General features: G+C 32.9%; 1 protein-coding gene across 1 annotated transcript in view; it reads left to right on the top strand.

Moving 5' to 3' along the window:
• LOC108907827 (heterogeneous nuclear ribonucleoprotein C) overlaps window positions 1-15,493 on the top strand; it is a 447,713-nt gene that overhangs the window by 400,629 nt on the left and 31,591 nt on the right. Inside the window, exons 9-10 of the mRNA XM_018711644.1 lie at window positions 6,622-6,747; window positions 10,755-10,945. Of these exons, the coding sequence (XP_018567160.1) occupies window positions 6,622-6,747; window positions 10,755-10,945 (317 nt within the window). The remainder of the gene's footprint in view (window positions 1-6,621; window positions 6,748-10,754; window positions 10,946-15,493) is intronic.

Below are 15,493 nucleotides of genomic sequence, written 5' to 3'. Positions count from 1 at the left end.
ACGTATGTCCCTGTATCCTTCGGGATCACTGTCAAACCACATTTGAAATAATTTCTATTTCTTTTCTCTTTTGGCATTTTACTTCACTTTTCCCCCCAACTAATTGTTGTTAATGTAAATTATGTTGCTATTTATAAATAGTTATTTAAATGCACACGGCGAATACAATTTAAAGAAGGTGTCGACGCGACACTAACTACTACAAGGTTCCGTAAATAACTAAACAGTTCAAAACGCGAGTCAGCTGTGAAAACCACCGATCCTCGCGCCGACTCTGTAAGACTCTGCGCGTGCACTAAGCCTACTGAAAGTACAGTAAGTCCACGTTTAAAATGCATAAAATGAAATACATTTTTATTTTACACATGCTCTTAATCTAAAAAAATTGTTTGTTTTTAGAATAACGCTGCCGTAAAGAATTCCTTTATTATCTACACAGAAAATGCTATCACAGAATGTTGTTTAGAATTAAATTTTAATTTATGGATAAACCAGAGTATTTTGGTTTGAAACAAAAAAAAAAAGAAATTGTTGCGTAAAAAATCCTCATTGCCTATTTCACTTTTGTTGGTCATTATGTCAAACAATTTTTTTCGTCTAAATAGATTTCATTTTTATGAACGGGTTTCTATCCCTTCCTTAAAATAATCGATAAACAAAAAATTTGAGTTTGATCGAAAATTGGTTTCTAAATAGTTTTATTTTCTTTCAACTTTTCTTTGAATTTGTGAGATTGTTGTGATGTGATTTTTTAACATCTCGCAAAAAGCTAATAGTGTTTTCAACGACACTGGAGATACTTTACGTTGGAAAAGTTCATGACATATCAAGCTTAACTACTTCCCACTCTCGCGTACAAACTTTTGGTACGATTATTTGAAAACTAATTTTCATTTTACAATGAGTCTCCTTTTTATTTCAAGATAATTGAGGTACCTATACTTACTGTTTTAAATATACAGCGTGTTCTTTAATAATATGCGAATATTTAAGGGTGTGATTCTACATGGAAAATTAATGATACTTTGCTTTTAAACTATGGTCCAAAAATGTTTCGTTGCAAAAATACGGGGTGTTAAAAATTTAGGAAAAAGATGGAAATTAATGAGTATTTTCGAAACCGCTTGAGATATTTCAGTGATATTTAGTACGTAGCTATAGTTAATAAAGGTTTTTCAATACAAACATAATTTTAATATTTTAATATTTTTAAAGAAAAAAAAATGATACGCCAATGGTATTTTTCCCAAATAAAATTATTCTTGAATTCCTCCTTTAATTCAAAAGATAAGAACTCTCTTGAGTTTTTGTCCTGCTATGCGCAGTTTTTGATTAAAAAACCCGTTGTATTGTCCGTAATTTATTGATGTAATTATTGAAGAGTACAATTTTGCAATAAACCTAGTTGGCCTGGAATGTGTCACTTGCGTTTTTCACATTTTGAAGAATCTGTCGAAAATATTAATTAATTTTCTTCTTTTTCCTAAAATTTTAACACTCCGTAATTTCGCAACGAAACACTTTTGGATTATAGTTTATACAGCAAATTATCATTAATTTTCCATGTAGAATCACACCCTTAAATATTCGCAGATCATTAAGGAACACCCTGTATATTGAAATCCTGACAACTTTAATTTCTAAAAAATTCTTTTTAACGACATATTTTCAATCCAAATTAAAACTTAAAATATAGTAGACTAAGAAAATGTTAAACAGTACTTCAATTTCTTTAAACTAATTTATTTCAAGGCTAATTTGATAGTAATATTTACTCTTAGAAATTAAATAAATGTCAAAAATTTGTACGGACCGATAGGAATAATTTTGCGGGTGAGTTGGACCCGCTCACATGTCCGCTTTGGATATCTCAGTCTCTCAATCGCAAAAGGGACTACTTGGAATTTGTAACCTAAACAGAAAAGACGTCAACTTACCACTTGAGCTATAGCTTGCATAGTGCAACCAGACGCTTATGAGGTCTGTTCAGAAAATAACCGAAAATTACAAAAAATGCATTTCATAGGATAAGTATGAAAAAATATATATATTTTTTATTATCATAAAAAATATATTTTCTTGTGAAATTTAACTATTATTTCAAGCTGTGACATTATAACAAACAATTTTCGCAGTTCATATTGTTGAAAATTGTGTTAAAAGGCCGACTTTGTGAATAGCATGTTTTATTAGTTTTATTTTCCTGTTTTTTTTATTTAATGATATTTCAGACACTATTACAAGTCAAGTAATAATATAAAACCTTTTTTGGCATAAAATGTATGATAATTTTGCCCCTGTATTGTAAAACTCTTTAGTTGGATGAGGCGTTGAATTCAAATTGTATGACCCGAGATAATATACCAAAAATTCGGCCCTCGGCAAGCGTTAGGTGGAATAATTGGGTTTTATACGCCCCTCACGTTGTCGTTTATTAAAGTCCGTTAACTACCCTGTTCCCCAGGACCCTTGTGTAACATTATGTTACATCAAGAGGTAATTTATAAATATAAATCAAATTGTGTTTTTGCGCGAGATAAATGTATATTGGTTATTCCCCCAAATTCAAGTAAGCTGCGTAAAATTTATAAAATTAGAAAGGCTTTTCAAGGCTTCACCGATTTATAAATTGTGTTCGATGCCATTTTCGGTTTGTCCGCTTTAAGCTTTTAACTAGAGGTACTCGTACCGCCGTCTGTCCTTTGGACAATCACTGTTGACATTTTCATATTTGTTGTAATATCTGCCAAATATGTAATAATGAGAATCTGAGTCTTCAAAATAAACTTTGAGTTTCTAGAAATGCCGGGAATTTAAGATATTTATCGTATTGTGTTAATCAAACTATCATATCTAAGAAATTTATACAGGGTGTCCGCAAATTTCACCGACAACGTTTGACTGCATATTCACGGTGATAAACAAATACGATCTACGAAAAAAAGTTAAATAGAAACTTTTTGGTTTTTGAGTTACAAGCTTTCAGAGTTGTTTTCGTAGCAGTATCACGGATTTAAACGTTTGAGTCCAGTAGGCGATGAAAACAAAATGTTGATTGCTGCGACTATCAGGTAATGTCATTATTGCCATTTGCTCTAAGTGACAGCATATTGTTATTCGACTTTTATTTTAATATTAATTAATTTCGCAAGTTTTTTTAAATTTGTTCCATTGGTTTATTTAGGAGGAAGTTTTTTTTATTAATATCATTCTATTGCACATGGAATATTCATTCAATAGGCTTGTCGACATGCGTTTAATCTGTAAAAGCCAGTCATCCTCGTCAGTTATTACTTGAAGTAGAAGAAGAAATTCTTAATGTTATTGAAAATGAGCCAAGACGTGTCCGCAGTGTATCAAGACAATTAAATGTATGTAAAACTAATGTTCACAGAATAGCAACTTCTTCGGCCATTTCATTTAACTCCTGGTAAGAATTTGAAGATTTATACTGTTTTATTTTAATTTTGGTGATTATTGGTGACGTAAATTTAAAAGAGTTTTTCTTAAAAGAAATGTCTGGTTTAAATTTGGATCTACCAAATCGTCATCAGATCAAAAACAAAATTGTTAAAAGGTTTATTATGTTCCCATTAAAAATAGCTTCCAAAAAATGCCAAAAAGTATCAAAAAATCTTGCAAGTAAAAGTGTTGCTGGACATTTATTGCAACAAATACTATCACTAGTATTAGGTATTTGTTTTTGTAATGTAAACCCAATAAATTTCATTGTGTAATGTAGGTATGCTTAATTTTACTTACCTAGAAAATAAAAACCAATAGTTGCTATTATTATATACAGGGTGGCCAAATGAAAACGAAACAGAACCATTTTCAGGAACTGCGTCAAGATTGTAGAAAAACGATCAGACCCGTTGATTTTAGATTAAAGGGATTCTTTGCTGGTATTTTTGACCCCGTCACTTTCACCCCCAAGCAAGGGTAATCATCACCCCAAAATATTTAAATGGAATTGGGGGTTGAGTAATATTTCTTTTGAAAGCTCTTACAATTCTCTTTACAACAGACTTTAAATTTTATAATTCCGCCCAATACTTTGAAAAAAATTTACATTTTAAAATTGAAATAATGTTTAGTTGCTTACTTACTACTTAGTTGATTAAATGTTCAAACTGATGACCGTCCGCTACCATACAAAAATAAAGATTTTGTTCGAAACGTTCGCGTACATTCCGAAGCATTTCCGAAGTGATTCGACGGCATTCGTCGACGATTCTTTGACGCAAATCTTCCAGCGACGCTGGCTGTGTTTTATAGATTTTACTTTTTAGGTATCCCCACAAAAAGAAATCAAGGGGCGATAAATCCGGTGATCGTGGAGGCCACTCAATGCTGCCTCTTCTCCCAATCCAATTCCGTAGAAAACGTTGGTCCAAATACTGACGGACAATTAACGCATAATGCGGAGGAGCACCGTCCTGTTGAAAAATCAAATGATCTTCATCATACTCTGGAACATTTTCAATAATATCAGTCAAGGCAGGGTCAATAGCGTCTTCCAGTAATTGCAAATACATTTGGCCAGTCAAATTACCAGGTAGAAAAAAAGGACCCACCAGCCGGTCACCGAAAATTCCAGCCCATACATTTAATTTTTCCGGTTGCTGTGTATGCACCTCGTGAAAAACTCTTGGGTTTGAATCGGACCAATAGCGGCAATTGTGACGATTTACCGTCCCGTTCAAGAAAAAACTGCATTCATCAGAAAAACAGATGTTAAAAAGGAACTGTGGATCGTTCCCTGCTCGCTCACTCATTATTTCGCAAAATTGCAAACGGCGGTCATAATCATCCTCATGAAGTTCCTGGACTAAATGTATTTTGTATGGATGGAATTTATTCTTCTTCAAAATGGTTTGTATGCTAGTTCGATTGATCCCAGACACAGATGCCAGCTGCCTCGTACTTAATGTAGGATCAAGATGAACTTGTCCCAAAACTGCAACTTCACTAGCTTCATTAACTATAGGTTTTTCAATTTCTCGTTTTTTATTGGCTACGTTCCCTGTCTCTTGAAATTTTTTTACTAACTCTAGAACATACTTCCTCCTGACATGTCGATCTTGATGTTGTTCATTAAATAGCTGAGCTGTTCTATTCGCACATTTATTGTTCATAAAGTAAAGCGAAATGATATCTACCCTTTCCGCAATGGAATAAACCATAGTGCTTAATTTTCAAAAACACAATTAAATAAACTACCAACCAACGCTTCCAAATAATACTAGAAAATAATTTGGAATCCACTAATTTTACGTTTATTGTGCGTATTATTATTCATTTTTGTTTTTTTACAATTGTGTTTTTTTTACGAAAGTGATAACAAATCGCCAAAAACCAATGTAACTCAAGAAGTACTAAATTTATACCATTGGTGTACTTAACTCGAATGACTGATATTTTACCGTTATTAATTGTTTCAAATTTAAAGTAAAAAATTCTTAATAAGTATTGGGCGGAATTATAAAATTTAAAGTCTGTTATAAAGAGAATTGTAAGAGCTTTCAAAAGAAATATTACTCAACTCCCAATGCCATTTAAATATTTTGGGGTGATGCTTACCCTTGCTTGGGGGTGAAAGTGGCGGAGTCAAAAATACCAGCAAAGAATGTCAAGAATGTCAGAATACAATATTGACGCAGTTCCTGAAAATGGCTCTGTTTCGTTTTTATTTGGTCGCCCTGTATTTATTCTCCCCTACTGCACAGTAGATTCTACATTCATTCATTATTTAAAATCACTTTTCAATGGAGTTATTTGCTTAAAATATGTGCGTAAAATTTATAAGAAAAATATTGTACTTAATTTTTTTTATATAAAAGTTACTTTTAATTTGACATTGGAATGGCGGATGGGTGAGGTTTAGTCGCTATTGTCGCCACTGTCTTGTATTGTAACCGAAACATACAGACCTGCAAATAATGCCATTTTTCTCAAGAATGGCTTTCTCTAGGCGATGTTCTCAAGAGACATTTTTTTTTAATTAAAACGACTTTTCCAATGTTGCTTCCGGTTTAAAAAAAATACTGCCACTGTAAAAGTTTTGACCGCTAAAAGGGGAAGGTAACCGGAGGAAACTATTAGCCAGTATATCGATTTGAATAAAGCTTTAAGAAATAATACGTCATAATAGTCCAAATAAATGTGTCATATTTTAACGCCATTGGTAAAAGGGTTATGAAGGTATTAATTAAATTAATTTTATTTTTGACAACTTTGAAGGCCTGTAACCCAAAAACTAAAAAGTTTCTGTTTAACTTTTTTCCGAGATCGTATTTATTTATCGTCGTGAATATGCCGTCAAACGTTGTCGGTGAAATTTGCGGACACCCTGCAGATAATTATTATTTTTCCAACCTATATCTTTATGCAGTTGCAACATTTAGTCGGTTGGCTAAATAAACCATCCAATTTCTTAACTGCTACAGATAAACATCCAAATGGATCACTTTTAGAACAGACAAACAATTATAAAGACATTTATTTAATTACTTAAATCTTCTGAGATATAAAAACATTGTTTTCCCACTCCAAATCGACGTTTGTTTAAAAATAAGATTAATGGTGTTTTCTAATTCTAATACTCAACTTGATTTCCAGGTAATCAAGACATATTGATCTGCGGCAACTGTAGAGAAATGTTTTCCGACCTGCACGAACTCCTAGAGCACAAAAAGACCTACTGCAAATTGCGTTTTACCTGCAAATGTGATTCAAATAAATCTAGTAAGTCTTATTCCTTTTAACTTGGTGTCTCCTATCTTGTTGCCTTTATAAATTTAGTCCGCCGCTTAAGGTGGCCACCTGTGTCTCTTCGTAAATTTTCCGAGAATTAATCCTTAAATCCCACTTTATTGCTTGGGGTTCATTCAGAAGGGTTGGCCGGTTAACCACTTCCTACTTATCAGCTCGTGATCAGTTTTATAAACTTAGGAGATGTTTTTTAATTTATTACATGAAGTGATTCATTGCGGAATTAGGTTAACCCTAATTACGCGATTAAGGTTTCAAACTTGCATCTGTTTTATGACTCTCCAAATTAAATTTTAGTACTATGATATACTATGTAGTTATAAAAAACCTTAAATACTTTTTTCTTCTACAAATATGCACAAATTAGACATATTGAAAATAATTTCAAAATTACTTCAGTTACTATTAAAACCCCTATATATTCATTTGAGTTCATCATTGTCAAAACCTTTCAGGTTGAACTGAAAAAGTAGATACTCTTTTTTAGAAGTACCTGAGTGGAACTAGTAAGGTTAAAACTGATCTATATCTGGTGACTCTCCTGATGTATGAGATTTACTAAATACAAATAAAATTTGGCATGGATAATTTAAAAGAAATGGAATTCAACCAGTTTATGTCAAATTTGCAAAAATTCATACAGTGTTTAAGAATGTGTGACCAATGTTGTGACGTTAAAGTTAAATTTACTCAAATATTTCGAATGATACACCCTGTATATTATTACATTAATGGATGCAAATTTACTTTAAAATGATACTATAGTTCCCTATACCCAAAGTTAACAGTTGTGTAAATTGGAAATTATCGATTTCAACACAGAACGGTGAATCTGATGCACTAAAGAATTGAATAATAAACGGTATCTGATTAATGAACTGTAATTTTTATTATTATTATACTTTCATCAAAAACAATAATTCAGCATATTAAATTAAAAAGGATGTTGCTTTAAATAAACTCACCATACTCGTAGATTTTTCTGTGTTGAAATCATTAATTTCCAGTTTACACAAGAACGGTTAACTTTGGGGACCTATAGGGAACTATAGTATAATTTTAAAGCAAATTTCTGCATCCATTAATGTAATAATATACATGATGTACTATTTGAAATTTTTGAGTAAATCCAACTTTTATACATTATTCATGAATTTTTGCAAATTTGACATAAACTGGTTGAATTCCATTGCTTTTAAATTTTCCATGCCAAATTTCATTAATAAATAAAGCAAAATGTCGGAGTTACTCTAATTTCAAAAATCATTTACATCCCTCAATTTTTTTCGAAAATTAATAACAACTTGACAACTGTCGCATTTTGGTCCATAGTACCACACGGTGGGCTTGAACATGACTTAAATGCGAAGTTTTAGCACCACCGATTTTCTTTCGGCATTCGATTCCTGGAGTCATAAGAAGGCCAGAAAAAAAATCCACCGAAATCCTTAGAGCCGTTTTTGAAAAAATACACTTTTCAATGAAGAAAAATTCACTGTTCGAGATATCGGGATTTTTCTACTTTTCGCTCACGTTTAGTTGCCAAACTTCCCCAATTTGGCAAAAATGACGTTTTCCTGAAAGTTTTACACTAGCACACAAACATTTACAAGCATATTTTTCAAATTGCCCCTTTTACTAAGACCGGAGATGGAGATACTCATTGACGATTCTCAGAAACAGGTTAAAATAGAAAAAAATTGAAAAAATTATTTTTCATTCGAGTGAGTTTTGCGGTAGTATGTCAACAAGCGAGAATCATGTCATTTATTTCCATCCTTGTTTGATTTGCGAGGTCATTGAACTATCGCCAACCCCCACCCTCGATTGTTTGTTTACGTTTTGTGATACTCCAGATCGAATGACCAATATTATTCGTGAAATTAGTTAAAACTCTAGATAGTCTTAGACCCTTTGACTGTAAAGTTGAAATTGTTCTCTTCGAAATTTCAATTTCTTGTGAAAGTATGGACAGAAGATCAAAGGATCATGCAGGAACCGATCAAGAAAATCGGGAGCGGATATGTTCTCCCTGCCTGCAGAAGAAGAAACAAATGGTCAAAATCAGTCGGTAGTGTATTTGTGAATATAAAAAAATGTGTGAATTATGCTGAACAGGATGAAGGTTTTCCCAATGTTTTATGTAGCGCTTGCAAAATTATCCTATATCGGTCAGTGAAGTATCGGGAAAATAGCCCTGCCGGACTATACAGAGTTTGAACTTTGAAGAAGAATTGGTACAAGATCCAGGGCCGTATTACACGTTCTTGGAAACTCGGGAAGTGTTTTTCTGGGCTAAAAAAATGTTTTTCCCTACCGAATAAGTTTCACCACATTTTCTGCACTTGTTGCTCCTCTTCTTTTTGTTCTTGGCGGTTTTTTTGGTGAAGTTATTTGGCCCTGGATCTCATACCAATTCACACAATGTACAACTGCACAACGTTTGAGTTTTTGCCCGAGTTTTCTTCTCCAAAATTCTGAACTCTGTATAGTCTGGCAGGGCTATTTTCCCGATACCTCCACACTTCACTGACCTATATAAGATAATTTTGCAAGCGCTACATAAAACATTGGGAAAACGTTCATCCTGTTCAGCATAATTCACACATTTTTTTAGATTCACCAACTACCATTGATTTTGACCATTTGTTTCTTCTTCTGCAGGCAGAGAAAACATATACGCTCCCGATTTTCTTGATCGGTTCCTGCATGATCGTTTGGTCTTCTGTCCATACTTTCACAAGATATTGAAATTTCGAAGAGAACAATTACAACTTCACAGTCAAAGGGTCAAAGACTATCTAGAGTTTTAACTAATTTCACGAATAATATTGGTCATTCGATCTGAAGTATCACAAAACGTAAACAAACAATCGGGGGTTGGGGTTGGCGATAGTTAACTGACCTCGAAAATCAAACAAGGAAGGAAATAAATGACATGATTCTCGCTTGTTGACATACTACCGCAAAACTCACTCGAATGAAAAATAATTTTTTCAATTTTTTTCTATTTTAACCTGTTTGCTAGTGTAAAACTTTCAGGAAAACGTTATTTTTGCCAAATTGGGGAAGTTTGGCAACTAAAAGTGAGCGAAAGGTAGAAAAATCCCGATATCTCAAACAGTGAATTTTTCTTCGTTGAAAAAGGGTGTTTTTTCAAAATCGGCTCTAAGGATTACGGTGGATATTTTTTTCTGGCCTTCTTGTGACTCCAGGAATCGAATGCCGAAAGAAAATCGGTGGTGCTGAAACTTCGCATTTAAGTCATGTTCAAGCCCACCGTGACCTTATATGAAAATAGTCTAGAATTTGCCGTAGAATTAAAAAATGCATAAATATAAATAGTGTTCCATTTGAAATAACAGAGCTGATGATGACTTCCGGTATAATCGGAAGTGCGAGGAAGTTGACACTATTTTCATTGAATAGATCTTTTTGATAAACCCCTGTATACAAATTTTCAGATTTCTATTCTGGCTACTTTTTGAGATAATCCTACTGGGCTCTCTTCGTGATACACCCTGTATAGTGGTGAAAAAATGTATTTAGGAAACATTTATCGTTGAGGTCGAGGAAGATTTGAGATGCAGAATGTTTTATTGTCACATACGAAATTTTATGTTAATATTGTGCATTTAATGATGAATCTTAAAATAATTTAATTTACTAAGTAGCAAACGGATAGCATAACATTTAGAGCTTTTAGGAGCTACATATATTTAAACTTATCTACTTTAGATCACTATTAACGAAGTTAAATTTAATCTTATTCAGACTCTTGTCCTGTAGACTTATACCAGATAACCTGCACGATTTACCCTTTACTAGAAACCAAATTGGATCGGCAATGTAATGTTAATTCAACTTTAAAAGAGAATGGTTATTTATGACAGATATCGTATGACATAGTATCAAAATGTAGATAGATTTTTCCTTGGAAAAATTTTGTAATATGTAACTACGTTTCTTTCCTTTTCCAGAATCACAATCAGACGACCCCAGTTCGGCCTCGTTATTATGTGTTCAATGCAAAGACGCGTTCCAGAACGCCTGGGACCTCATGGTTCATGCACAAGCGGCCCACATGTTAAACATATACGAATTAGGAGTACCAACAATCATAAATTGTTCTTCACCCTCACCAGTACCCAACGACAATTCATTAGAAAAGGTAATGTCCAGTTTCCTGCATGCTGATTATTAGTTAGTGATAGGGTCGTAGTATAAAACACTTGTGTCATTAAATAATATAAATTCGATAACGGTGACATATTCACTACTTAAAAATTGTTAACTTTCGTTATACTCGTTCGAGAGATTGGCTGTTTTGTCACGTCCTATTTCCTTTAAATTTTTATTCTACTGCACCAACAAAAACCAATACTCGTATCTATAAACGAGTAGGTTCATTAGAATTAGTTAAAATTCACTAACTAAAACGTTTTTTTTAATACGTAACAATATAGCAAACCATTAAAAATAGTTGCCATGGATATAATAGACGAATTTAGTAAACAACATCACATTTCACTGGAAACAAATTAATGTAGTGCAATCATGTCATCGTGAAACATTCCAAATCTGTAGTCAAAATTTTTTGTATCCATAAAGGCCAACACTATTATGAATATTCCATTAAGAACGAAAAGTGATGCTGAAGTCAGTTCCAATTCATCATGGAGTGTTATCAGTGAGTCCGAAGACTGTGAGTTCGTATCTGAGGAGAATAATATAATTTTAGAATGTGACAGTGACAGCAAGAACGAAACTGAAGATAATTCATTCGATATTTGCGAAGGCAAAGCTCATGAAATTATAGAATCGGAGAGTGAAGATAACACAGGATTTGTGTGTCTTGATCGAGTGACCAAGACAACCAAACAAACTCAACTGAAGAACAAATCGAAAAATGTTAAAACTAAAAGCAAGAAACCGAAGAAGAACCGGAAAAAGGAAAAAGCAGAAACGTTGAGTCTTCTATCTATTGCAGCATCAGTTTTAACCATTACAGGAATTACTTTTTTGTGCATGTTGTTTCCACAAAGTTTTGAGAAAGACACGATACAAAATGTACAAAAAACGTACATCGACGTGGTTACAAGTAAAAACGCAAATGCAGAGAATTTCTTAAACAGAACTGCTGAAATATACGATGTTGTAAATGAAACGGATTTCTTTAAGAACATGAAGGAAGCTATAAATGAAAACGATTACTTCACGCAGGAAGAAGTATGTCCAGTCGATGAAACAAACAAAGAGGACTATAAATTCGATCCCCCTATTAACTTTGCCCCTTCACCTAGATTTGGACCATCAGAAAAACAATCCAAAACTGAACCTTCTACATCTTACCAGCAAGTTCAGAACAAAACGATGGGATTAATTAAAAATGTGAAGAAAATATTAATGGATCCGAATCTGCAAATATTTATATGCACTGTCCTACAGGATATTTGTTTAATTAAATTGGTCAACCAATTAAATAAGCAACAAGTAGAGAAGTCGGTGGATAGCAGTGAGGTGAGCCCAGAAAAATTAAGTATGCGAAGTTCAAAAAAGAAAGCGGGTACAAAAATAACTAGCCTAAAAAGTAAACCAAACGTCAAAATCAACAAAAAATCACACAAAGTAGCCACTGTTGGTGACGTCACAAATTCCCGTCAAGAGACCTCAGTGCCACCATTTGCTGTCTCCATAGAATCAAAGAAATTGAAAGAAGGACTTAATAATGACAGTACTGTTAAACTAATAAAAAATGAGAAAGAAAATAGTAAGAGTGAATGTAAAAGGAAATTTGAGGAACTTGATAACAAATGGGAAGCAGCGGGGCATATTCACCGGCAGAAAGTTCAAGAAATTAAAGAAAAATTCAAGAACGAAATCTTTCATATTAAAGAAAACGAACGTGAATTTCCACTAAGAAGGCAGAGAATCCAAGTGTTGCGTGAAAAATACATCGAACGTTTAAGGCTGGACAGAGAAAAATACTTGTACAAGCTTCAAAAGTTAAGAGAAGAGCGACAGAGAATCATGAAGCGGTTGTGCCAGAAAAAAAGTAACGAGGTGGATTTTAGGGATGCCTCTGTTGGCAACTATACAGTCTTGCTACCGGACACTTACGATTTCCAGCAAAAGTTACAACTACTTAAAAAAGAAAACCATGAAACTCGAATATCATTACCTTCGATACCAACAGCTTCATTTCCAAAGATAGGTGCTGTGAAGAACAGCAAGTTCATCAAATTTCAGTCGATTCCTAACATTCCTAAACAAGCGAGACCAAAACTAAATATCAGTGCCACTACAGAAACATTTAACGCCAAGAAAGAAAAATATCTCGAGAAAGTTAAGAATTACTACGAAAAGAAAAACAACTATTTACAGAAGAAAGCGCTAATAAACAAAGAAAATAAAAATTTTGACTTTACTTCTAAAACAGTGGAAACTATTGGCGAAGCACTAATTGAAGACATAATATCACAGATGGTTTCAAATATACATGAACTTGACAAAGAAGTGCTTGAAAGCTCTAGTAACTCCAGTGTTGAAACAGTGAAAGCAAGCGATTCTCCAAGTGGGAATATTTCATCTGAAGTTGTTAATGTATCTGATATCAGTGCTAACAACCGAATTGAAATGGGACCTATCAATCAAGACTTTAAATTGGTTATTAAGAGAAAACCTAAAAAACGAGATTTGTATGACCTCGCGTTTGACGGAAAAAGCAAAAAGGTGAAGCAAGATGACAGGGTAAAGTGGAATTTGGAGAGAAAAGAGAAGTTTTATAAACTGCCGCAACATCGAGTGCTAATCAAGCAAGATCCGCAGAAAGCCTTTAAAGAAAAAATTATTGTCAGGGGTCATATATAGACGACTTTGTATACACCTTGAAGATCAATGAATAAATTATATTTTAGTAAACTTATGCGTACTTTTATATACGATATACGATCAATAAAATCATTAAAAAAAGGGAAGCGACCCCATTTATATTTTCAATTCAGTAAAACTGCAGAGTCCTTAACTTCGAAGTGGATGAACGTCGGGGATAAACTGTACAATTTTTTGTTTCTATAAAAAATTAAAGTTAACCAACGCTTTAAATTTATTCATCAGTCTCTGAATGGGGCTACAGACTAGTTGGAAAGTAAGGTTCGCTCTGCGAAAGCTTCCCTGCTCCTGAAATACTACTCGTTGTAAACTTTGCTAGTGAATTTAAAATTCAGTTACTCAACCGTGATCAGGGTCAGGTGGCAGAGCATAAAAGAGAGATATATTTATCAGAATTAAGTTCATTAAGAGGTTAGACGAGTGAAAAATTAGGGTGGAAGTTAATCAACATTAATTGCGCTCGCGGGTGTAATATTTTACAATACAAACTTGAAGCCGACATGACCATTAACTTAAAGTACAATTCTCCATTAGTATGAAGAAGAGGGAAAATCAAAATTATAAGATTTCTAACTTTTCTTTAATGAAGTGCCTTTTATATAAAGATAAATTACTAAAATTCTATTAATACCGGATCTGTGGGATAAATTAATATTAATGGAAGGTTGGCAACCCTTTTATATCCCTTGTACTTTTTTGTATGGTATTTCTGTTTAAGGCTTAAACATTATGGAAACATTTTCTTAAATCAGAAATGAAGAATCTATTTTTCTTATCATTTTAGTCTGGTTTAGTTGCTCTTTTAACAGGGTGTTCAGGAAATGGTTGATAATCTTTGGATTTGGGTAGGTCTTGCAAAATAACACCGCACATCAATTTTTTTGTAAGTCTAAAAATAATGTACAAGTTTTTATCAATATTTTTGCCCTGTAGAGTCACTAGCTCTTAAACTGAAGATTTGAACGCCGATTTTTCATTATACATTTAATTATTTTTTTATTTTTTAAGGCGTTTTTTAAGAATTGGTATTTATTTAAGACAAAAATTTATTTGCTTTAGAACATTTCGTACAGAGTTCTCAGTTTTAACTCCTTTGCCAGTACTAATATGCTACTAAAAATCAAATAATTGTAATATTATGGAGAATTTCAATATTATTTCTTGTAATGTGATTGTAATATAAAAATATCTTCATTGGATATACAGGGTGATTTCACTTTAAATACAGAAACTGCAGGAATAGATTAGTTGCCAAAAAATAAGTGGAGTTTGCTACAATCTGTTTTGCTGGGGGACGTGGTATTCGAGATATGGGGGGTTAAAGTTTCCAAAAAAAAATTATATTTTCGGTCATATCTTCATATTGCGCTGAACGATTTGAATGAAATTTATTACAGTGTAATCACGTAATTAGACCTTTTATTGAATGTAATATTAACCTTGTAGTTTTAACCAGTGGCGTGCTACTGGAGGTGTCACCCCATTTACCTGAAAAAAATACGCCACTGGCAGTTTTCTTGTAGAAATAATGTTGCAATGAATGAAAAATGTTTCTTGGTGTTTTTGAATAGTAGCGACTGTTTAGGAGATTTTTGAGCTTATTTTTACGTTTTATTGAATTTTCCGTTTATTTTATTCAATTCCGAATTTTCGAATTTTTCAAAATTTTTTAAAAAAATTATTTTGCGAAAACTATCAAACCGATTTTAATGAAATTTGATGTGTTGTTTTATTATACTCTAAAGTTTTTTTTATCAAAATTAGAATGCCCTCGGAACAATTAAAATATTTTAATAAAATTATCCAAAAACTTGATTATTTTGCCTTT

This window comes from Anoplophora glabripennis, unplaced genomic scaffold (genome assembly GCF_000390285.2).
Source record: "Anoplophora glabripennis isolate ALB-LARVAE unplaced genomic scaffold, Agla_2.0 scaffold120, whole genome shotgun sequence".
Classification (NCBI taxonomy): domain Eukaryota; kingdom Metazoa; phylum Arthropoda; class Insecta; order Coleoptera; family Cerambycidae; genus Anoplophora; species Anoplophora glabripennis.
Note: the sequence above shows the minus strand (reverse complement) of the source record. Positions and strands in the feature narration are given on the sequence as shown.